The sequence below is a fragment of the Podarcis gaigeae genome (genome assembly GCF_964106915.1).
Source record: "Podarcis gaigeae genome assembly, chromosome: 3".
Lineage (NCBI taxonomy): Eukaryota > Metazoa > Chordata > Lepidosauria > Squamata > Lacertidae > Podarcis > Podarcis gaigeae.
The window spans coordinates 52,644,626-52,667,993 of NC_139680.1; the positions used below are offsets into that span (position 1 = coordinate 52,644,626).

Sequence of the window (23,368 nt, forward strand, 5' to 3'; positions counted from 1 at the left end):
ACAGATGCTTGCTTATTATCTGGGGAGCCAAGACAGCGAATTTTCAGATAGTTGATCTCTTTGAATCAAAAGATCAAGGCATACAGTACATCAAGCAACTAGGAGGAAATGGTGAGGCAAAATGTGAATTGCCAGTATAGTGAGGTGGAATCAGCACCAATATAGTACTGAACCTTTCAGGAAGGTCTTCCAAATGCTAGCCTGCATGGGATGCCAATAAAGAAAGCACCACCAAACCTCCACCACCAGCAGCATCCTGCCTTTTTATGCCTTATAAAAGGACTTCAAGGCAGTATATTACTTTTTCCTTAGATTATTTTTTAAAGGCAACCGTGACTGATAAAAGCTCCAGCGGAAGACAACATTAAATGTCAACCCCAGAAGCCTTAAATGTCGCCCTAAGCATGTGCAGAGTTTGCTTCACTCACTACAGCTTGCCTCCCCCCACATACTGAGTTAGGAAGCAAGTCAAAGGGTGTGGTTTCCTGCAGCCAGATCTGGCCGAGGGCCAAGCCAAATTGGGCATATTCAGAGAGGGGCTGGGGCATCGGATGAGTCAGGTACAGATCGCTGCAAGTTGCTTTGGATGGCCCAGAGGAATCTGAGGCTGTCAGGGCATCAGGCAGCAAGGAGAGCCAGGCAGTGTGGGAAAATTCGTGAAAAAGACCAGATCTAATCCAACTGGTGGCTGCATTTTCCCAGCTGGTAAATGGGAGGTTCTGGTCCTGTGGGATGCTGGCTAAGAAATCTCTCTACACACTTTCAGATAAACCAATTGTTTCTTTTACAGCTTTGGGAAAAGAGAACATTCTCCCCAGACTCCTACAGTCCTCTCCCCTTATTATTATTTTTCTCTTTCCCCCAGAATCACCAGGCTACCATCTGTTTATTTTAAACTCTCATCCATGGCTCCTAACTTTATCAAGATAATCTGGTTTACCACACACTTCTCCTGTGACACATGAAAGGAAGGGAAGGCACTTATCAAAAAGCACTGCCTTGTCTTGGAAAAGTTAAAACCCATGCTAAAATGGCTGGTGAAAATTGCTTTGACCTTTACATTACTCTTTATTTGGGTTGGCTATTCATTCCCCTCCGCCCCACCGCCATTTACAGCCTCAATTCTTTCTGTGCAATTCAGGAAATGGGTATGTGTTAAACATGGAAAATGTCAATTTCAGTTCCTCTAAGGGCATGTTAAGCAGTCAAATGCTGGTACTTTATTATCATAGCAAAGGTGAAAGCAAGCATTGGAAATAACCCATCATTAGTATACTCTTGACAGAGTGGATTGAGTTTTATGAAAGGATATTAAGTTAAAAGTTCTGAAGTACTGAAAGACACAAGAGCCAATCTGAAACCACCCAAGTTCATAAAAATAGACACATATGGGTTTTTACAGAGAATGGAATTGATCCAGCCAAAATTTCAAGATGCATTGGTCTGAATGGGGTGGTGTTAAGCATTTGCTTAACAGCCCCATTGAAATTAATGGGGCTTAAAGGCTTTAGCTGAATAATGCCCATTAACAGATCTTATACTATCATTGTCATGTTTAGCTAAGCATTTTTATGTGCTTTTTAAGGCATTAACATGTCCCCATTTTCAGCGGTTTTGGAAATGCTAAGTGGATATGTGCTACAGTGCCCTCTTGTGGAGACAGCCATTGTATATGAATCAGGGAGACCCACATTCAAATCTCACCACTACCATTGTTACATGGTGGCCTTTCTGGCATGTCAATATATTTCCCCCATCACTGTCCCATCTCTAAGTTGGCAAAAAACCCTCCATTCTTTTTCTCACAAGGCTGTTGTGGAAGTGAATACAATGAATATGTTAAGGAGTGAAATGATTCAGTACTAATACTACACTAATACTGGCTCTAATCATTCTATACTCATGCCATATAGCCAGAACCATACTACCAATGTGTAAGAGAGAAGTAACAGAACACTTTAGATAACTCAGAGATGTGCAGAGATAGAGTGGGAGGGGGGAAATCTGAAAATACAAGTTAGGCAAAGTCACTTTTAAATGAAAACTGAGGCTCATTTCTCCTCCATCCCTTTGTGGTAGGAGGCAGTCCATCACGTATCCTGGCCCTGTGCTTCCTAAAGCTTTCAAAGCCATAACCAGCCCTTTGAATTGTGGCCAGAAACAAATCAGAAGGCAGCGGAGAAACATTTACCCCACCAGTCAGTGAACTAAATAGTATATAAAGGCAAGAGACAACACAGAGGACTACGCTTGCTGAAGGAGATAGCCAAACTTCTAAAAGTGTCTCATGGAAACCATGGTGACAGGATAGCCGAGTGTGGTTTGCCTCCAAGTAAAGCTCATGAAATGCAGCTTTAAGTGATTAACTGATCAATTAATTGCACTAAGAAGCTCACTCAGTTACAGAATGTTAATTGTGCATTTGTTGAGCCAAGTTGCTTTCTCCTCTCTCACTTCATGCAGTAAAATTTATTCGCCTCATCTGTTTCACACTCACAGGAAGTTCAGGGGACAGTAATGTGAACTCAGAGCACTAGGTAACCAACAGTTCAATTGTAGAAGGAGCCTGGGGGAACACTCCAAGTTCATAACTTATTTTTAGGGGTGGGGGTGGGGAGAAACCAGCGCTGACGTCAACAAACTTCACAGGACTTCCTGGCTCATTGGCCCAGAAGTGCCCATTTACTTGTCTGTCGTTTGCCATGCCTGCCCCACCCCACCATTCAAAAGGAGGGGGAAAGGGGCCTGAAGCTTGCTGGGTCAACATCTTGGCTTGTGCATAGCCATGCATTTCCCTTGCAGTGCCTTTACCCATTGCCAATGTATCACTGAATAATTGGGCAGAAACAGAAATCCAAGTTTGACTTAGGGCCAGGACACCCCCTTCTCCTCTCCTGCACCCCATAAACTTGTTCTGGGGTTTTCCCCAACCCCCAAAAGTAGATTTAGGGGACATGGGGGCAGAGAAGGGTGGAAGTCTAGTTCCATGAGCAGACCTTATTCCCTACATGCAACAACTTAGTTCAATCTTACCCTAGGTCTCAGGGTCAGGTCTTTTGTGCAATATGGGGCAAATAACACTGACCTACCTGACAGGAATACTTGAATACTAGTGTTGTGTATGGCAGGGGTGAAGAATTTCAGGCCCAAGGGGTCAAATGCAGCCCTCTATGCCTCTCTATCTGATTCTTGGGACTCTCCCCATTTTGCCCCCCTCCCTTCCCTGGCCACACCCTTCTCAAGTGATGTTGCCTGGCTGGAATCATAGAATTGTAGAGGAGTTGGAAGCGCCCGAAGGATCATTTAGTCCAATTTCTTGCAATGCAGGAATATGCAGCTGTCTCATAAGGGTGGCTGGGGAAACCCATCCAGATGGGTGCGGTATAAATAATAAAATTATTATTAATATTTCTACTACTAGTACTGCTACTATTAGGACTGAGCCTGCAACCTTGGAGTTATCAGTGCCCTCAAACTCTGAAACTAATTCGAGGATAGAGAAGATGTGTGGATAAGGTAGCCCACTGCACAAAGGTAAAAGTTGTTGTTGTTTATATATATTTATACCTCACCTTTTTCTGTGACAGGGACTAAAGATAGCTTATGGATAAAGCAAGGACAGCTAAATGTATGGGGGGGGGGGGAAGAAATAATTAAAAACTAATCAGACATTAATAGGATGATAACTCTCTCACAAATACAGTGGTACCTCTGGTTACGTACTTAATTCGTTCCGGAGGTCTGTTCTTTACTTGAAACTGTTATTAACCTGAAGCACCACTTTAGCTAATGGGGCCTCCCACTGCCACCGCACAATTTCTGTTCTCATCCTGAAACAAAGTTCTTAAGGCAAGGTACTATTTCTGGGTTAGCGGAGTGTATGTAACCCGAGGTACCCGAGGTAGATAGATAGATAGATAGATAGATAGATAGATAGATAGATAGATGATAGATAGATAGATGATAGATAGATAGATAGATAGATAGATAGATAGATCGATAGATCGATAATTACCATAAAACAGTACGGCACCATCCATTTCATTAAAAGCAGTCAGTTCCCAAAAGCCTATGCGATAAGAAGGTCTTAACCTGCCAGCAGGACAACAAAGAGGGAGCCAGTCCAGCTTCTGTAGGGAGGGAGTTCCAAAGTTTGGGAGCAGCCACTGAGAAGGCCCTCTCACATGTCCCTGAATTCTTTGCTTCGTCCACTTTTGCCTCTGACCCTGCTCACCACTGACAGAAAGGACTGTGAACGACATTGAATATTCTCTAAAGAACTATACAAATGCAAACTATTAATGCCTGTTTTGTTTCCCCCTATCCGGCTCTTACAGGAGCAGGCACATATAGAAGAAATTGCAGGAATAGGTAACAGCCTTACAGGAAGCTCATCTGATATAGTGTGCCAGAAGATCCTTCTTTTAAATCTGTAGCTGAGGTGCAAATGGGTCAATGGCAGAAATCAGTGGGCAGATCTCAAAATCAGCAGATGAAATGGATAGGATACTTGTTTCCTTAACAACATTCCTGAGGTTTTCAGAAAGGATTTTGTGCTGCAAACTGTACGCTTCAGATTTCTCAACTAAAATAATAAGAGACCTAGTTCTGTCTATTTTCCATGAAAAAGCAATTAGTTTTAATCCAAACTCACCTCCGAGCAACAAAGCAAGCCTGCAAAGACGAGAACAGTTAATTAAGGTGTCGAAAATGATAGGCCCAGAGATATTACAACCCTCAATATACACACGGTACCCATGTTTACTTATGTACAATTAAAATCTATCTCTGCCCCTATGAGAAATTCTTTGCCTCAGGAGGCTACTTGAAGGGATTAGGAAAAGGTGAGCATGAATTCAAGTTTAATGGATCCAAAGGTATAATTTCAATTTTAGAACGGTATAGCAGATTCATTAAAAAAAGATATGGAAGGGTAATAACTTTAATAGTATCAATGGGAGAAGTACATAAATTTTCCAGGTGGAAATTAATACATGTACAGTGCATCTGAAGGCAGGTTTAGATAGAGGTAAGTCCCACTGTAGTCAGAGGGCTTAGTCCTTGATGAGGGTATAAAGGACTGCAGCTCTAACCCTCCAAGTGTCCTTAATTTCCATGGATGTCCCTGATTTAGAGAAGCCATCCCAGTTTCTGATTTGAACCTGGAATGTCCCACTTTTCCTTAGGATATCCTTATTTTCATTGGAGAAATGTTGGAGGGTATAGAGTTATCTGACCCCCGAGCCATCTGAAGGCAATCCTGTATAGGGAAGTTTTTTAAAAAAATATTTATTTATTATTGTTTTATATACATTGGAAGCTGCCCAGAGTGACCGGGGCAACCCAGTAAGATGTGTGGGGTATAAATAGTAAAATTATCATTATGGAAAGGGACGTCCCTATTTTGATCGGAGAAATGTTGGAGGGTAGAATCATAGAATCATAGAGTTGGAAGAGACCACAAGGGCCATGGAGTCCAACCCCCTGCCAAGCAGGAAACACCATCAGAGCACTCCTGATATATGGTTGTCAAGCCTCTGCTTAAAGACCTCCAAAGAAGGAGACTCCACCACACTTCTTGGCAGCAAATTCCACTGTCAAACAGCTCTTACTATCAGGAAGTTCTTCCTAATGTTTAGGTGGAATCTTCTTTCTTGTAGTTTGGAACCATTGCTTTGTGTCCACTTCTCTGGAGCAGTAGAAAACAACCTTTCTCCCTCCTCTATGTGACATCCTTTTATATATTTGAACATGGCTATCATATCACCCCTTAACCTCCTCTTCTCCAGGCTAAACATGCCCAGCTCCCTTAGCCGTTCCTCATAAGGCATCGTTTCCAGGCCTTTGACCATTTTGCTTGCCCTCCTCTGGACACGTTCCAGTTTGTCAGTGTCCTTCTTGAACTGTGGTGCCCAGAATTGGACACAGTACTCCAGGTGAAGTCTGACCAGAGCAGAATACAGTGGCACTATTACTTCCCTTGATCTAGATGCTATATTCCTATTGATGCAGCCCAGAATTGCATTGGCTTTTTTAGCTGCCGCGTCACACTGTTGGCTCATGTCAAGTTTGTGGTCAACCAAGACTCCTAGATCCTTTTCACATGTACTGCTCTCAAGCCAGGTGTCACCCATCTTGTATTTGTGCCTCTCATTTTTTTTGCCCAAGTGCAATACTTTACATTTCTCCCTGTTAAAATTCATCTTGTTTGTTTTGGCCCAGTTCTCTAATCTGTCAAGGTCGTTTTGAAGTGTGATCCTGTCCTTTGGGGTGTTAGCCACCCCTCCCAGTTTGGTGTCATCTGCAAATTTGATCAGGATGCCCTTGAGTCCATCATCCAAGTCAAGATGTTGAATAAGACCGGGCCCAAGACAGAACCCTGTGGCACCCCACTAGTCACTCTTCTCCAGGATGAAGAGGAACCATTGATGAGCACCCTTTGGGTTCGGTCAGTCAGCCAGTTACAAATCCACTGAGTGGTAGCATAATCAAGACCACATTTTACCAGCTTCTTTACAAGAATATCATGGGGCACCTTGTCAAATGCCTTGCTGAAATCAAGGTAGGCTACATCCACTGCATTCCCTTCATCTACCAGGCTTGTAATTCTGTCAAAAAACGAGATCAGGTTAGTCTGACATGACTTATTTTTCAGAAATCCATGCTGACTATTGGTGATCACAGCATTCCTTTCTAGGTGCTCACAGACTGTTTGCATAATGATCTGCTCCAGAATCTTCCCTGGTATTGATGTCAGACTGACTGGGCAGTAATTATTTGGCTCCTCTCTTTCCCCCTTTTTGAAAATAGGGACAACATTTGCCCTCCTCCAGTCTGCCGGGACTTCGCCTGTTCTCCAGGAATTCTCAAAGATGACTGCCAGTGGTTCTGAGATCACATCTGCTAGTTCTTTTAATACTCTTGGATGCAGTTCATCTGGCCCTGGAGACTTGAATACATCTAAACTAGCCAAGTATTATTGTACTATCTCCTTAGTTATTCTGGGCTGTGTTTCCTCTGCTGAATCATTTGCTCCAAATTCTTCAGGTCGGGCATTGTTTTCTTTATTGGAGAAGACTGAGGCAAAGAAGGCATTGAGGAGTTCAGCCCTTTCTGTGTCCCCTGTTTGCATTTCACCATCTTCTCCTCTGAGTGACCCCACTGTTTCTTTGTTCTTCCTTTTGCTACGAACATACCCATAAAAGCCTTTTTTGTTACTTTTAACCTCTCTAGCAAGCCTGAGTTCATTCTGTGCTTTAGCTTTTCTGACTTTGTGTCTACACATGCTGGCTATTTGTTTGAATTCCTCTTTGGTGGTTTCCCCCCTTTTCCATTTTTTGAACACATCCTTTTAAAATCTTAACTCAGTTAAAAGTTCTTTAGATAGCCACCCTGGCTTCTTTAGGCACCTTCCATATTTCCGTCTCATTGGTATTGCCTGAAGTTGTGCTTTTACTATCTCCCTCTTAACAAACTCCCAGCCATCATGAACTCCCTTTCCTTTTAGTATTACTGCCCATGGGATCTCACCCAGCACTTCCCTAAGTTTTATGAAGTCGGCTTTCTTAAAGTCAAGAAATTGAGTCCTAGTATGCTTGGCTGCTCCTTTCCGCTGTATAGTAAATTTCAGAAGAGCATGATCACTTGCACCTAATGATCCTTCCACTTCTACCCCACTAACCAGGTCATCAACATTGGTTAGGACCAGATCTAAAATGGCTGTTCCTCTTGTTGCTTCTCCCACTTTCTGGACAATGAAGTTGTCTGCAAGGCCAGTGAGGAATCTGTTTGACCTTATGCTCTTGGCTGAGTTTGACATCCAACAAATATCTGGGTAATTGAAGTCCCCCATTAGTACTATCTCCCTTCCTTTTGTATGCTTGGCCATCTGTTCCAGGAAGGCATCATCTATGTCCTCCGTTTGGCTTGGGGATCTATAGTAAACTCCCACAATGAGGTCACTGTTATTCTTCTCTCCCTTAATTTTGACCCAAATGCTCTCACTTTGGCTTTGAGGTTCTAAATCTTGGATCTCTTCACAGGTATACACATCCCTGGCATATAACGGCTCTCCTCCTCCTTTCTTGTCTGGTGTGTTTCTCTGAAATAGATTGTATTCCTCCATTATTACATTCCAATCGTGAGACTTATCCCACCAGGTTTCAGTGATGCCTATTATGTCATATTTAGTTTGCTGTAACAAGAGCTCAAGCTCATCTTGTTTATTTCCCATGTTTTGCGCATTAGTGTACAGACATTGAAGTCCATTAATCATTCCCCCGTGTCTCTTATTTAAGGATTTTTTCCTCTCACCACTAGGTCTGCGTGCTGTTTGCTCCATTTGGTCTTTGACATTTGGGTGATCATCTTCATCAATTGATAGACTCCTACCTTCAAGAGCACTGTCTCCCTCCCCCACATTAGTCAGTTTAAAGCCCTCCTGATGAGGTTTCTGAGATTTTTGGCAAAAACATTCCTCCCAACCTTTGTGAGGTGCAGCCCATCGCTTGCCAGAAGTCCATCTTCAAGAAACTGCAGTCCGTGATCTAAGAATCTTTTTTGTAAACTGCTTTGAGGTTTATACTGCAACCAAGCAGTATATAAATGTTGTGAGATTAAATAAATAACTCACCATACTTTTGAAAGGAACTGGGCATGGGGATTTTTTTCATGCAACATTTATACTCTACCCAGGAGCTGTGGTTCCTCTCTGGGATCCTCAGTGCAAAGAAAATAGCTAGAGACAAAGGAAAAGGAGGGCTACCATCAAAATGTTTCTTTCTTTTTCTTTTTCAAAAGAGAAATCAAAACCAAAACTCAGGAAAACGGATATATTTATGGCATGCAATGTGCCCAACCTGTTTTGACTACTTGTCTGTATCAGGGATAAGGAAATTTTACAGAACGGTTATTCCATTGTCTAACAGTACCAACTCTCACAGAGCATGTTGTAAAATAACTGCAGCTGCTGTAAAGTTGCCAACCGACTGGGGGGGGGGAGCCTAGCCTGTTTTTGTGCCTTTAAGAGATGTTTGAGGAATAGAAATCAACACATGAAACTTCTCAACACATGGTTCCCCATCCAATTTGAAACCATACTGGATCCTATTTAGCCTTGCAAATGTGCTAGCCATTTTATTAACATGGTCACAGCATTCCCAGCTATGGTGAGTTGTGCTATATTTCTATTTAAAAAATAGGACTTATTTCTAATTGTGCATCTTTGCATTTAATTTAACATATGTAATTTTTATTCAAACCTTCCTTCCCTCTCCTTTGTAGTGACCCATTTCCTCATTGGGGGTGATGTGTTAGTGACCACCAATTCATTTTTAAAACAAAAAACCACACACCCCAATAGAATTATAGACTGTGTAATTATGAGATAGAAATGCCATCAATAAATTGAAAAGGTACATTGTGGCCCCGAGTGTGTGATTACAAACTAATTAGTGCCCCATGTAGTAATTTAAGACTTATACTGTTGACCTAGAAATGTTTGCTACAAAGATGATATACCAGCTTTTTCTGGTTAGAGGACTAATCTCTGTAAGTAAGTATAGAGATTATTGCCTATTTTCTGAGTAATCCTGATGATTTATTCATGCCTTGCTGGACTAGTGTCATGTTAATTCTGTTTCCCCTTGTATAAAACAAAGAACAACTAAAATAAAAATGTGTGCTTTTTAAAAGTACCAAATGAGTTTACAGAAATAAGGAATTGCTGTCCAGTGGTAGTTATTTCTAGCTTCAGCTAGAATTACTGTGTTAATGTGTTTTACATCCATATTATAATATACAGCAAACATTAACAAATGTAATATAGTAAAAATACTTTTAAAAATGTAACATCCGGGGGGCAGAATCACAGATTGTTGAATACACCAAGGAGTTGAATATTTGAATCTATTGAATATTATTCTGAAAGCAAGTTTTAAAAAATACTGCCTTAATTTTTACTGAAATAATCTGATATAAAACCAAATAACTCTTTGCTGTAGGCAACAAATTACTTAGGGTGGCCATTTTGTACATATATAATTGCAAAAATGATATTTACTTTAAAGTAAAAGTGCTTAAAGATAAAATGAGGAGAAAGTGGTCTTCAGAACATGTAAATAACGCAGACCGTCATATAGAATGCCATCATGACTAAATAAATTGTTTACTTAGGCTGCAATTATTTGCACACTTGCCTAATTGAAAACAACTCTGACCACAGTGGGCTCTCCTAGACAACCTGTTCATTGAGCATTCATCCTGGTTTAGGTAAAGGTAAAGGGACCCCTGACCATCAGGTCCAGTCGTGGCCGACTCTGGGGTTGCGGCGCTCATCTCGCTTTATAGGCCAAAGGAGCTGGCATACAGCTTCCGGGTCATGTGGCCAGCATGACTAAGCCGCTTCTGGCGAACCAGAGCAGTGCACGGAAACACCGTTTACCTTCCTGCCAGAGCAGTACCTATTTATCTACTTGCACTTTGACGTGCTTTCGAACTGCTAGTTTGGCAGGAGCTGGGACTGAGCAATGGGAGCTCATCCCATCACGGGGATTCGAACCACCTGATTGGCAAGTCCTAGGCTCTGTGGTTTAACCCACAGCACCACCTGCATCCCTGGTTCACTTGTATTTTATTAAACATTTGTTCTGATTTGCTAACAGGGTGTAAATGCATCTCCCCACTGGCCACTCATTTATCCCACACTGTTCAATACATTTCCCCATCACATTCCAAACCACTAACAGGAGTGAGAGAGAAAGTGAATTTATTGCACTGAGGTGATAGTGCTTTGAACCATTCCAGTTGTGCAAACCTGAAGGTCCAGTAGGCACTTGAATGCCTTCTGCAAAATACTGACAGTCTGGAGGAATCCAGTATTACTGCCAGCTTCTAAGTAAGTCAACACAGGACTGCACAGCTTAGCTAGTAACATCTGTGAGTTAGCCTCATTGAACTCAATGAGATTTCCATTCTTTGGATCCATTTTTCATGAATGGGTGGGAAGGTGGAATGACTCATTAAGTCATGAATAATCAGTGTTACCAAGCAAGCTGGTTCTTCCCTACCCCACCCTGATGCAACAAAAGAGAGATACACAAAAGTTATGGAAGCCCAAGTAAACATGAAGTTGTTTTTTTAGAAAAACCTTTATTGAAAGTTCAAAAAGTACATACTGTAACTATATGTCTCACATGGTGAGATGCAAACAAAAAAGGAAAAAAAGGAAAAAGAGAAACAAAACCCATGCACAAGGGAAAACAAAGGGGGAGAGGAAAAAACCCAAAACTATATTTTACAAGGTTGTTATTGTACTTCACCAGATCTTAACCTATTTATTTGCAAGAATAGATTTCAAATATCATTGAATTTGTCTGTGCCAAGTCTGTGTTTATATGCAAGTTGTTCATATGTTGCGAGTTTATATAAGTCTTCAATCCAATTGTAGAAGGGAGCCGCATTTTTATTTTTCCAATTCATCAGTATCAGTCTTTTTGCTGTGGTAAGGGCATGGAGACTCCACTCATATTATCCTTTTGTAAGGTTCCATGTGCTGGGTATATAATTCAAGAGGATATATTGCTCTGTAAATGTAAGTTCTGTTGATGATTTCAGTTACCTTCTGCCAAAAATCTTTCAAGTAAACATGAAGTGAAGGGAATAATTAAAGTGATTCAACAGATCAGCTGGCCAGGGAATGAACCAGGTGAGAGATACTTATTTCATTGGGAAGGCAAGTTTGCAGCAACTAGAGGTGGGCAACGCATCTGGTATAAGAAGTGTGCACATTACGTTGCATAGTTGTACATTAAAAACACAATTGGCAATGGAAAGTCTTGCCAGTTATGACCTTGCTCTTGAGCTCAATTATGCAGGACAGTGACAATTATTTTAGAAATATGTAACCCCCATTTTATTGACTTCAGAGCTTGTCTTGTTTCTCCTTCCCTTCCTTAGTAGTTCATTTTTGTTATCTAGGGCCTGATTATGATTTTTGCATTCACAGCCCTGGGGCTGCTTCAGCTCCTTTAATTTGTATGTGCTTTAGATTTGTCCAGAGTGGCTCACACAACCAAGGAACAGTAGCACATATCAGAGCACCATACAATATGTCATTTCAAAATATAGTACAGCAAGCCCAATAAACAATGCATTTTGACTGTGCTAACATTATAACATTTTCATTTTGTTTCAAAATAGGCAGCATTGACAATTAAAAGCAAGCTATTGATTGATATTCTTCATCAATTATTAAAATACACTAGCCACAGGCAGAAACAACAAAAACTTTCCAGTATAGTTAGGTATTAATAAATGATATAATCAACATCTAGGTCTTCAAAAGTGCAGGAAAGAGCAGCTAGAAAGAGCTGCAAAGGTCAATACAAAAAGTGGTGGGTGCAGAGGTCTCAAACAAGGAAAGCGGTAGGTTTCCAAAGTTTCAGTCAGTCAGTCTATTGCTTCAGCCATAGGCCAGAACAGAAAACAATGTGATAACAATAATTACAGAAAAAGACAGAAAGTATTCACAATAACTGGTTCCCTCTCAAGTTTCCCCCCAGCTTTTTCATGACAAGTATGGGCTTTATTTTATTTTGTGGCACAAATGTTGTCTTAGCTCTAGGCCTTGGCAACTAGATGTTTTTGAATTGCCATGACAATGACATCTCCATGGTTTGAAAGTCTTTCGCAGATTGAAAAACTCCAAGCATTGTTTTTTCCAGATCAGTGTTTAGCTGTTCACCTAGAATAGAGATCTGCCTCTGTTAAGGACCACTTTGCCTTTGTTTGTGTTTTCTGTTCCTTTCAATTAATTGAACTGTTTCCTCCGGCAAGTACGTCCTTTCTTTTGAAAAGGAAAAGGAAAATCAAAAGTCGAAAGCATGCTCTGCCTCAGAACTTGCTATTGCCCAAATGTTACAGTTGTGAACTAACTAACTGTTCAGAGTAAAACATAACCATGCATTGGTTATTTTGTTAATACACACAAGTAACTTCTGACTTTCCTCTGGGAACTCCACTGCTGCTGTAGGATATAATGTTGAAATGAACTGCCAGGGATGTACAGTTAACTGTTAAATCTCCAAAGCAAATGATCTTTAATCCCAGATATTCAACAATTGACAGTAGGCATGCATGTGGATGGTGTCTGCCCTGCAGAAAGTTACTTAAATTGTGGCACTTCTTACCTGTTTTGTTAGGCCAAACTCGGCAAAATATGGCGCAAGTAGCTCCATATCTTGTGTCCCCTTCCCAAGTAATTACAAGGGCAGGGTAGCCCAGTTCTCACTGTGAAGGCTCCATGAGGCACAGGGGGCTTTTCACTTTCCCACTGGAATCAGAATGGAGAGCATAGGCGCATAAGAAGATCCCTGCTGGATCTATGCCAGCAACCTTTTTTCAGATGCCAATGGGAAGCCTGCAAGCAGGACCAGCAACAGCACTCTTCCTCCTTGTTAAGTGACTTCCAATAGCTAGTATGCAGAAGTATACTGCCTCCAGGGGTGGAGGCACAGAACAAAGCCACCATGTCTAGTAACCTTGCCCTTTATGAAACTACCTAACTCTCTTTTAAAGCCATCCATTGGTGACCATCTTGTGAGAGATAATTCCATTGTTCAGCTATCTGTTGGCTGCATGGCTAGAAATCAATGGGGACTTTCCACCTTATGGCTCCTAACCCCCATGGGGATGGCATGTGATCTCTATTCTGATCTCAGTGGAGCAAAGAAACTTCGCTTTGCCTCACTCTGCCTTCACAGTAAGACTAAATTTCATCTGACCCTGCAGCTGAGAAAGAGCAAGATAAGTTATAGTCACATAGTTTGGGCCATAGAGTTTTTAGAGAGACTGTGATTCAGGGAGAGGATGTGTAGCTTAAGGGCAGTTCTGAGGGCCTGAGAGAGGCCTACATTGTCCTCCCCAAGACCGAAGTTTCCAGCCCCTGACTGACATCCTTCTGTGGCATTTCTCTTGCTGTTCCCCAGGATCCTCCAATTCTCCAGATAAGATTTTTTTGGGAGGAGGATGAAAGTTGAAGGGAGAGCTGGCTAAAATCACCTCTCCTCCTATTTGTGAGTGAAAAGTTGCATAAGTGGATCCAAACCGTTACAAAATGTTTATTACATCCTTTAACTCTCAGGACTTTAAGCAGTCATGAAGGGATCAGACATACCTGTGGCTGGCCTCACTTCTTCAGACACCTCATCAGCATCCATGGGCAGCAATAACAGAATTTTAACTTGTGACTGGACTATGCTAAAGACATGTCCAGTACAGGCACCAGATTCAATGTAGCAACTAGACCAGGGCAAATAGAAGCCACTTTTTCTGATAGGAACAGATGGGCCTGAAGTATCTCCCCAAAGCTGAGAATTTATTAATTTTTTAATTTGCATAAAAACTAGTGGTATTTGAACATATGCAAAACATCCCATGAAGCACAGCCCAAATGAGATCAGTTGAAAGTGGTAGTTTGTGGATGCACACAAAAAACCCAGAAGTTGTGTGACTTGCATGTGCATTAACACACTGGGTGTGTAGAAAGCTCAGTTAACCAAAGCCATAGCTTCTGATATGTTTAGGGATTTACATATGGAACTTAAACTGTAGAGGGGAAGCAAGAATAACTTTAAAATAACCATGATAAGTGAGCATAGTGTATATTGAAGTAGCTCCTTCTTCCTTGCCTCTGCCAATGAGGCATAAAGGTAGAAGCAGAACTGAAAATGTCAGCCTCGGCAGATATTTCTTATGGCACAAGGTCATGACTTACATGAAATTACAGTCAGCATTATCCTCATGATAATAGCTATTTTTCTTTTTCCCCTTCACCCCTCCCTGCTTGCTGTACAATATCGCTCCAAGGACCACAGCATAAAGTATGGTGCAAGAAATAAATCAAGCTCTTTGAACCACCATTGAAGTCAATTATATGGCCTCAGAATAATGAACTTTAGCTTCAGAACCAGGTTTTGCTGTGACATTGTGGGAAGGCACAGGTGATAGGTTCCTTTGCCCTTTGAAATCTAGAAGAGGAGTACCATGGATGAAGTATTTGTCCCCTCCCCTGAAAAAAGTGGTTAAATATATCAATATTCCTGTGAACAGAGGCAGTGCTCCTAGATTTCCAGAATGCAGAGGAAGTGCATTATAAGAAAAATATGCAGTCTGTCATACTCACATTTGTCAGAGATTTAACCTTACTGTATTTGAATACCATTGAGACTCCACCAGATGTTGCCTGTTCAGTCTGTGCTTTGAGGTAGATGGGAAAAGGAAAGAGGGCAAGCTAAGAACATATGGAAGACTGTGTATTCCTAATAGAATGCAAAACTGTGGAATTAATCAGGACTACGTGGAATGGTTAGAAAATGCAGGGCAAGGAGACAATGGGCAACGTTGCTGGATGAGAAGATCAAAAGCTGCAGAAAGGACGTTAGCCTTTGGGGGGAGGATGTCATTGTGTTTTATTTATTTTAATTTTAATTTTTTAATTAAATTTCTATACTTCTTTACTTCATCCGAAGATCACATGTTTTGCGATGTTTTGGTGGTTATTGTTACTCACGTCACCAGTGTTTGATGTTAATGAAAACATATCTCTCTCACTAATTACAACTTCGGATCATGTTGTGGCAGGCGTACAATCTGGCTTGCCAAAGTGCTGACAGATCTGAGGTGCAAAATAGTCAGTGACAAGGGTGTGAACTTGAATAAAATATTGGGGGGGGGGACAGGTAAGCTGTGCTTCACATAATCAATCACATGATGCAATGAACACACACCATATCAACTTGGGGGGTGGGCTCCAGTATTTTATTTGGGAGGGCGAAGACCCTTCGGCCCCTAGGAATTGCCACTTATGGTCAGTGAGCAGATCAAATTTACAGCTGTGCCACATATTCTCTATTTCTTTATTAACTTTGGAAGTAGTTTCATTAATGTGGCTAGAAGAAAAACATTGAGCTTGCAGCTGTTTCACACTGCTTCTGTGTTTTATGGGCTTTCGAGAGAATTTTTATTCACTAGGCCACTGTTTCTCTGTGCCTTCATCCTTCCCTGGAGCTCTTGGATACTTTTCATGATTTAATCCAATTAGCCAGGGCTACCCATGTGATTTTTTCCCCTTTAATGGCCATGAATGATGATGATATATATTAGTCTTGCATTATGACATTGGGGTCAAAATAACATAATTCACTATAAGATTAATGAACTCTTGGAAATGTAGAGAGAAGTTTATTCTCCAAATTCAAACAAATACAGAGAGTGGAGTTTACCAGGATCTTTTTTTTAAAAAAAAAATGCACACACAAAAGGTCTGCAAAACTGAAGTTGCATACTTCAAAAACCAATGACATGTTTTAAAGAAATGTGCTTTAAGGCACCTGAAATTAGTTTTCCTAATATTTATTTATTTTAAAAATGCTCTGAGGCATTTTTTTCCCTAGTTCCCATTGATAGTCCTGGAGCTAAGCACACCTGCATACTGTTTCATCATTTGGTTTTGGGTTTTTTGTATTTTTTATGTTTTTATTCATTCTGCTAGCACATTTGCAAAGCTAAGCAGGGTCTGGTATGGTTTAAATTGGATGGGGGACCAGGTGTTGAGTTCTCTGCATCGCAGGGGGTTGGACTGGATAACCCTCAAGGTCCCTTCCAATTCTATGATTTTCAAGAATGCAATGTATATAAGAAATAAGTTTTAAGCTGGTACACCTTTCCTCACAGTTCCTTTCTCCTCCCTTGTCGCCGAGTGTCTAGATTTCTCAATACCTGTGTAAGTATGAATTCCAGACTTGTCACATAGTGTAACATAATTTACCCTGTAGTTAATAGAGACACCCACATGTTGCCAGTGGGACCTTCATTATTTCACTGTTTTGAATATACGGAATAAAGTGTATTTTGTGCCTTGTTGACTTTTTACTTGGTGACTTGCATCCCTTTCATCTGTCATTTGATGTGTGAGGGCTGATTCGCCCACCACCACAGTGCCACTATAACGATTATAGTACAGATTTTGACACTCTCTCTAGTTTTGGATAAGCCTTTACAGGTCCACATTTTATTTTATTTTTTTAAAAAAAACATAACCAGGGCAAAGTACTGCCTCACAAGGCTGTTGTAAAGAGAAAGGTGATCTGAAAAAGTTGCTATTTCTTTTGAGCCTTTAGAGTTTGGGTTCAGATGCTAAATAAATTATCTAAAGCTGAACGTGTAGCTGGATGAGAGAGTCTTTCAATATTTGACTTGCATGGAAGATGATTTCATGTAAACCTAAGCCCTCCTACCGGGATGGTGATGACACACATTAACCTTCACATTATCCTGGGATAATGAGCCACTTTCAGGTTTCATTGTTTCCGATAGAAACCATCTAGTTACTGCAGGTCAGGCCCAAATGTCACACTATGCAAGTTTCTCTGCTAAATTGCATTGTCTTGAAAGATAATGTGTGGCACCAGAAGAAATATAACACTACTTTGTATAAAAGTGATATACTCTGCCCAGTTTAAATGGAGCATTGCTATAACTCTCTCTCTCGCTCTCTCTCTCTCCTGTGACTAGACTGCCAACTACAGTACATGAGGAAAAAACTGGTATTATCCAACATTCTTTGCTCAAGATCTATTTATAGTGTTACTTGGGCTTCCAGGGGATGTCTGCTGCCTGTGAGACTGTAAGAGGGAGTGAATTTGATGTTATGTGTTCCATTTCCACCTCTCCTTTTTCACAACCTATTGCATAGTCAGTAAACAGAATTTCAGTCAGTGGTAACTTCAAAGGTTACATGAGGAATGAAGATGTACTCCTTATGTGTTTTTGGTTAGGATAAATTAAGCCTTATTTTGTCAGAAATTAACAATATTGTTCGCCCAATACTCCACCCCACGCTCGCTCGCTCTAATTGGCACAGTATTCCTAGTTACTTCAGTGACCGAACTGAGCTGTTTATACACACTTTTCCTGTTTACCATTGAGATGTCATTTCCAGTGATAAAAGATGGAAACAGAAGCACACAAGTCCTATATGTGGATCATACAGGATGTGGGATTTCAGTGAGGCAAAGGGCTAGAAGTGGAAGAAATAGAAGTATTTATGTACATTGCATTTATGTACATGTACATTGCACTTTGCCTCTGAGGGTTGTTAGCATATCCCTATTCCTGTCACAGAGCTATAATTCCCAGAATGGTTGAACAATCAATCCCTCTTCTCCTGGAACTCTGGGAAGCGTAGCTCTTAACAAACTACAGTTCCCAGGTTTCTGGGAACAGCCATGACTGTTAAATCAGTAGCATAGTGCTTCAAATGTACAGTGTGGAAGTGGCCAGAGAGAAAGGAAGCCAAGAAGCCTCTCACATTCACAGGTAGCTTTTAAGAAGAAGTGTGAGAAGAAGCAGCTGCAACTTGTAGCCCCCCCCCCGACAGAATCCTTTCTAACTCCCTCTTGTGAAAGTAATCAGAATGTTTCACTTATGAATCAGGCTAGAAAAATGGTTTGTGTTTTAGTTTGGTCCTGCTCTGTGGACCATTCATTTCCCCTTCTGCATATACTGCTTGAGAGGTCGTTCTGGCACCATTCTATTTACATAAAAATGCAATAGCAAGCACAGCGTATGCAAACATCTACTTCTCCACAAATCAAATTGTGAATATATAGTAAATGGCAGGCCAACAAAGAATGACTGTTTAACAATGAAGGCAGCAGGTAATGGAAGGGGAGCATGAGATCCTTTGGTCTGTCTCACTTTTCTGAAGACAGAAGACAGGTTGGCACTGCTGCTTTGGTGCGGATTTGCAAAGTTCACAGAACACACGAACACACACGCACAAACACACCTATTTCAGATATTGTTTTCCTTAACAGCAAAAACTGGTCGTACCCCATGGGAAGTCAGGACACACTAAACAAAGTGGCAGCACTAGCCAGAATGAACCCTTATGTGGTCCTAATTAAATCGTTAGAATGGCAGTTCCAGGTATTCCACGAAAGTTCAACCTCCAATCTAATTTTCCTCCCCAATGCACTTCTCCTTTCCCTAAGTAATGCATTTTGTCTTTGTAAAGAAGATGCCCTACCAACCAGCTGACAGGAATAATTATAGTTTATGTCTTTGGGTATAAAGTACTAGTGGAGAAATGTCAATGTAAATGAGATGATGTAATGGGAGACTGCAAATGACCTTGCTAATGCTTGCATACCTACAACGAAGTAGGGCAGAGATGTTCTAGAGGATATTTATTGAGATGAGAGATTGCTCCCCACCTCTTAGGAGGAATACATGGTCAGATTGCGGGACCCACCTATTACCAGAGAGCAGGGAAATTACAGGGAGATGGAAATTTCAGGTTAAGAAGCAACCTGTCTCTCTGAGTACCAGTTGGTGGCACAACTGCAGGAGAGGGTCATTCACTTGAAGCTTTGATTGCAAGCTTCCTGGAAGAATCTGATTGGCCACTATGGGAAGCAAAGTGCAAGGTGAGATTGACCTTCACAAAGCCCTCCCAAAGTTCTTAAGAAGCGGGTGCTGTACAAGGGGGCTTGCACACTCCAAAAATATGCTGGGCTCCCACATTGCATTTCCACCTCCCGCTGTAACTTGTGTTTCATGAAGTTATGTCCTTGCTTGCCCACATTAGCAGCAGCCATTGAGAGTGGAGAAAATACTTACTGTAACGAGGGCAGTGTCTCCGTGGTAGAACACGTGTTTTGCATGTAAAAAGTCCCAGGTTCAAGCCCTGATCTCTTCAGGTAGGGCTAGGAAAGTGTCTCATTTGAAAACCCCACAAAATAGTGCCTGTCAGTGTAGACCATATTGGCCAAATGGAGCAATGATCTATCTCAGAATAAAGAATTTCCCTACATTCCTGAGGACATGAAGGAGAGCCCAATGCACCTCTGCCACATTCAGTGGTAGACATGTTTTGTTGGTTTGTTTCTTATAATATGTAACATGCCCCAAAGAAACTGGCTCATTTGGTGGCTGCACTCAGGATCATGATACCAGGAAGAAGACCAAAGGCAGAAGGCCAAAGGAAAGGTGATAGAAAGTAGAAGTTATGGCTGATCTGTTGCAGTCTGCTTTTGAAGAGTTTGAAAAACCAGTTAGGATTAGTAGCCTATGTGAAGAAAATATTGCTTTCTTCCTGTGGTATATTTATGACCTAGGTTGGCAGATTTATGAACTTGTGGAGGTACGAGTTCTTTCTTCTATGCATAGAGTATATGTGTGAGTTGATTTTAGTGGCTATATCATGGTGAATATAAATGTCTTTTATATTTAGATTTAAAGTGGTACACTGTGACTAATATTCCTTGCTTTGGAAGCGTATTACATAACAGGTATTTTAACAGGAACCTTTAGAATACTCAGCCACTGAAAAAGGCTAAACGTCAAAACATTCCTGGCAATTACATGGATATTGTTATTTTAAGTTTTAAAAACAGACACTTGGAGTCTTCAGTACTGCGATTATCTTACATGTGCTTGAGTTACATGCTGTGTGCATGTTGTACTACAGGGGCAGCTGTGGGTAGGATTCCTGTATTGCAGGGGTTTGGACTAGATGGTCATTGGTGTCCCTTCCATTTCTATGATTCTATGTTCTTGATTTGGATAGATCTATATGCTAACTAGGGCTGTGCACTGGATTCACCCAAGTCTTGAGCCATATTTGGCATATTTAGAGGGACTTGGGCATCAGATAAGTCGGATACAGACAGCCTCAGCCAGGTTGGCTGGTCTGGAACAATCTATAGCTCTTAGGGGGTGGGGAATCAAGTAGGAAAGAGAGGCAGGCATTGGGGCAGAAGGTAGGAGCCCACCTCCTGATTCTCCTTCCTGAGAGAAGCCACTTGCAAAGGAGCAACATTGGTACCTCCACTGAACAATTGGCAAGTTGAGGCTCCAGTCGTGCCTGGTGAAGGCAGCTCTTTTGCAAGCAGCTTCCCTGCACAGAAGCCACTTGCAAAGCAAGTTCCAATAAGGAACTGGCTTGGGATTTTGTTGCAGGAGCCAGGCTTATGATGGCCAGGCACTGGAAATATGCTGCAGGAATACTAGTACCAACAAATCTAGAACCTCTCATTGATGGGGAAAACTTACTAAATCCAGACAGACATTGCACAAACAAAAGACTCTCACTAAAATCTGGCACTGTTTTACTGGACACAATGCAATCAAAGGATGTGACTGGCACCCACCATTATCCCACATATTTTTGTGGAAGGACCCAAGTTGATACAGGGATGCACAAACTTTGTGTCCAGCAAAGTCTATAACATAGCATGTCATGTCATCTCCCTACCCCCCCTTTTATTTTCACTCTCTTATTTCCCTTTTCCCTTCTTTGGTCTGTTTCTTCTTGGGTTATGCAGTTGTTAATGTCTATCTGGTTCTGAAAAAGAAATAAAAAATAATTTAAAAGAACAACAACAGAAAAAAATTTCACTCCACAACAGAAGCTAATTTGCCAACGTCATAGGACCACTAGATCACTCTGCCTGTGATCCAAGAAGCCAAATTCTACTATCAATAGCCCTGTAGGATTCATTAGTACAGTGGTACCTTGGTTCTTAACTTAATCAGTTCCGGGACTCTATTTAACTCCCAAAACTGTTCAAACACCAAGGCACAGCTTCCAATTAGCTTCAGGAGCTTCCTGCACTCAAGCAGAAGCCATGCTGGACATTCAGCTTCTGAAAAACATTCGCAAACCGGAACACTTGCAGCATTCAGGAGCCAATTCTTTTGGGAGCTAAGCCGTTTGAGAACCAAGGTACCACTGTATTTGAATCCTGAGAGCTGAAACCCAGTTACTTTCCCAAGGCCATCTGGCAAATTCAATCCTGTGGGAAGATCTGAAATGGGACTTTCCCAGTTAAATATTCACACTCCACTACAGTGTAAATATTGGACCATAGTAATACAGAACATTATGTCACAGGATGTCCTGATTTTAATTATGTAAGCAGTTGCTGAAGTTTGTGTTGTGGAGAAAGAGCTAGCAAACTTGACTTTGATTTTGCTCCCTATTCTTAAATATTTTCTACTTATGTTGAAGGACATGCTTTGTCTCTGAACCTTAGACATATTTTGTGTATTAAGAGAACCATAGAATTCTTTGCCTTGAGGCTAATTTGTGCACAATGGCTTTAGAAGCACTGTTTGTTTGGGGTACATGACTGAGATAATTCTGAAAGGATAAGAGAGCGTAGCGTTCAGATTCTCTTATGCCATCTCTAGCAAGCAAACTGCAGCTTTTGTTTATCTACCTCCCCCACTCCCGCCGGGCTCAGTGTTTTTCCTTGCAAGAAACAAACACTTTGCCCACTCTTGCTGCTTTGTGAAGAGGAAGAGAAAGGATGCACAGATTCTGCCTTGTCCCTCAGCAGGCAAAAATAATACATTAAAGCTTGAGAGAATCGAAACATATTTGCATGGCGCTGAAAGGAGGAGGGCTTCCCACGGGAAGGATTTCCATAAATAAGGAATGAGAAATCTTTGGTCTCCATCTATGCTTGTATGGTCTGCTCTGACGGGCAGCAGCTGTCCAGGGTTCTTCCTAGTCCTGCTAACCAGTCTTCAATTGGAAATGGCATGGATTGAATCTGGAATGTTCTATAGGCAAAGCATGAGCTGCCAGTGAGATAGGGCTCCTCCCAAATGTCCGAGCGTTTGGCTTTTGTGTGTAGCGCATAAAATTTGACATTTGTCTTGGTGAATTTCATTTTATAATAACGTTTTATGCTTCCATATGTAAACATGCCATGCAAAATAAGGCATCTGTTTAATATAAAGTGCAGTTGGCTGCCAAAGTGTTGTTATGAACCAGCTTTTCCCAGCTATTAATTATCTGAACAGTAAATTATTCATATTACTGTAGTGCCCAGAGGTCCCAGAAATGATCAAAGCCCCATTGTACAATTCGCTACATATACAACAAACCATAATGAGAGACTTTGCTTTCTTCAAAGGTGGCACAGAGGGATGTTTACAAAGGCACCAGAGTATTGGGCATTGAAATTCTCTTTGTGTTTTGCAGGATATCCCCAGAAAGAGACAAAAGCTTGGATAAAAGAAGCATTATCAACCTGGTTTTTAACTGTTTCTGAAATATAGAAGGATCAAATGTGCTTCCCTGAGGTTATCCAACACAAAAAATGACAACAACAACAGCAGTAAGTTGTCTTATTTCAGCAGTGTGTAAAATAAGGTGTGTGCATGTGTGTGTGTGAGTCACCAGTATTTGCGCAGTATGGTACATTTTGGTGGGGTTGTTAGAATATGCTCTGTATGATGTATAAGCTTCCTAATAATAATAACACAAATAATAACACAAAGCACTGCTAGCAATCCT

At 41.2% G+C, this 23,368-nt stretch overlaps 1 protein-coding gene across 1 annotated transcript in view; it reads right to left on the reverse strand.

The window, feature by feature from the left end:
- Window positions 1-7,301: 7,301 nt before the first annotated feature.
- The window catches only part of LOC310840973 (uncharacterized protein), a 169,544-nt gene continuing 153,477 nt past the window's right edge, over window positions 7,302-23,368 (reverse strand). The window contains exon 2 of the mRNA XM_083731458.1: window positions 7,302-8,406. Within this exon, the coding sequence (XP_083587584.1) occupies window positions 7,352-8,341 (990 nt within the window). The 5' untranslated portion in view covers window positions 8,342-8,406 and the 3' untranslated portion in view covers window positions 7,302-7,351. The remainder of the gene's footprint in view (window positions 8,407-23,368) is intronic.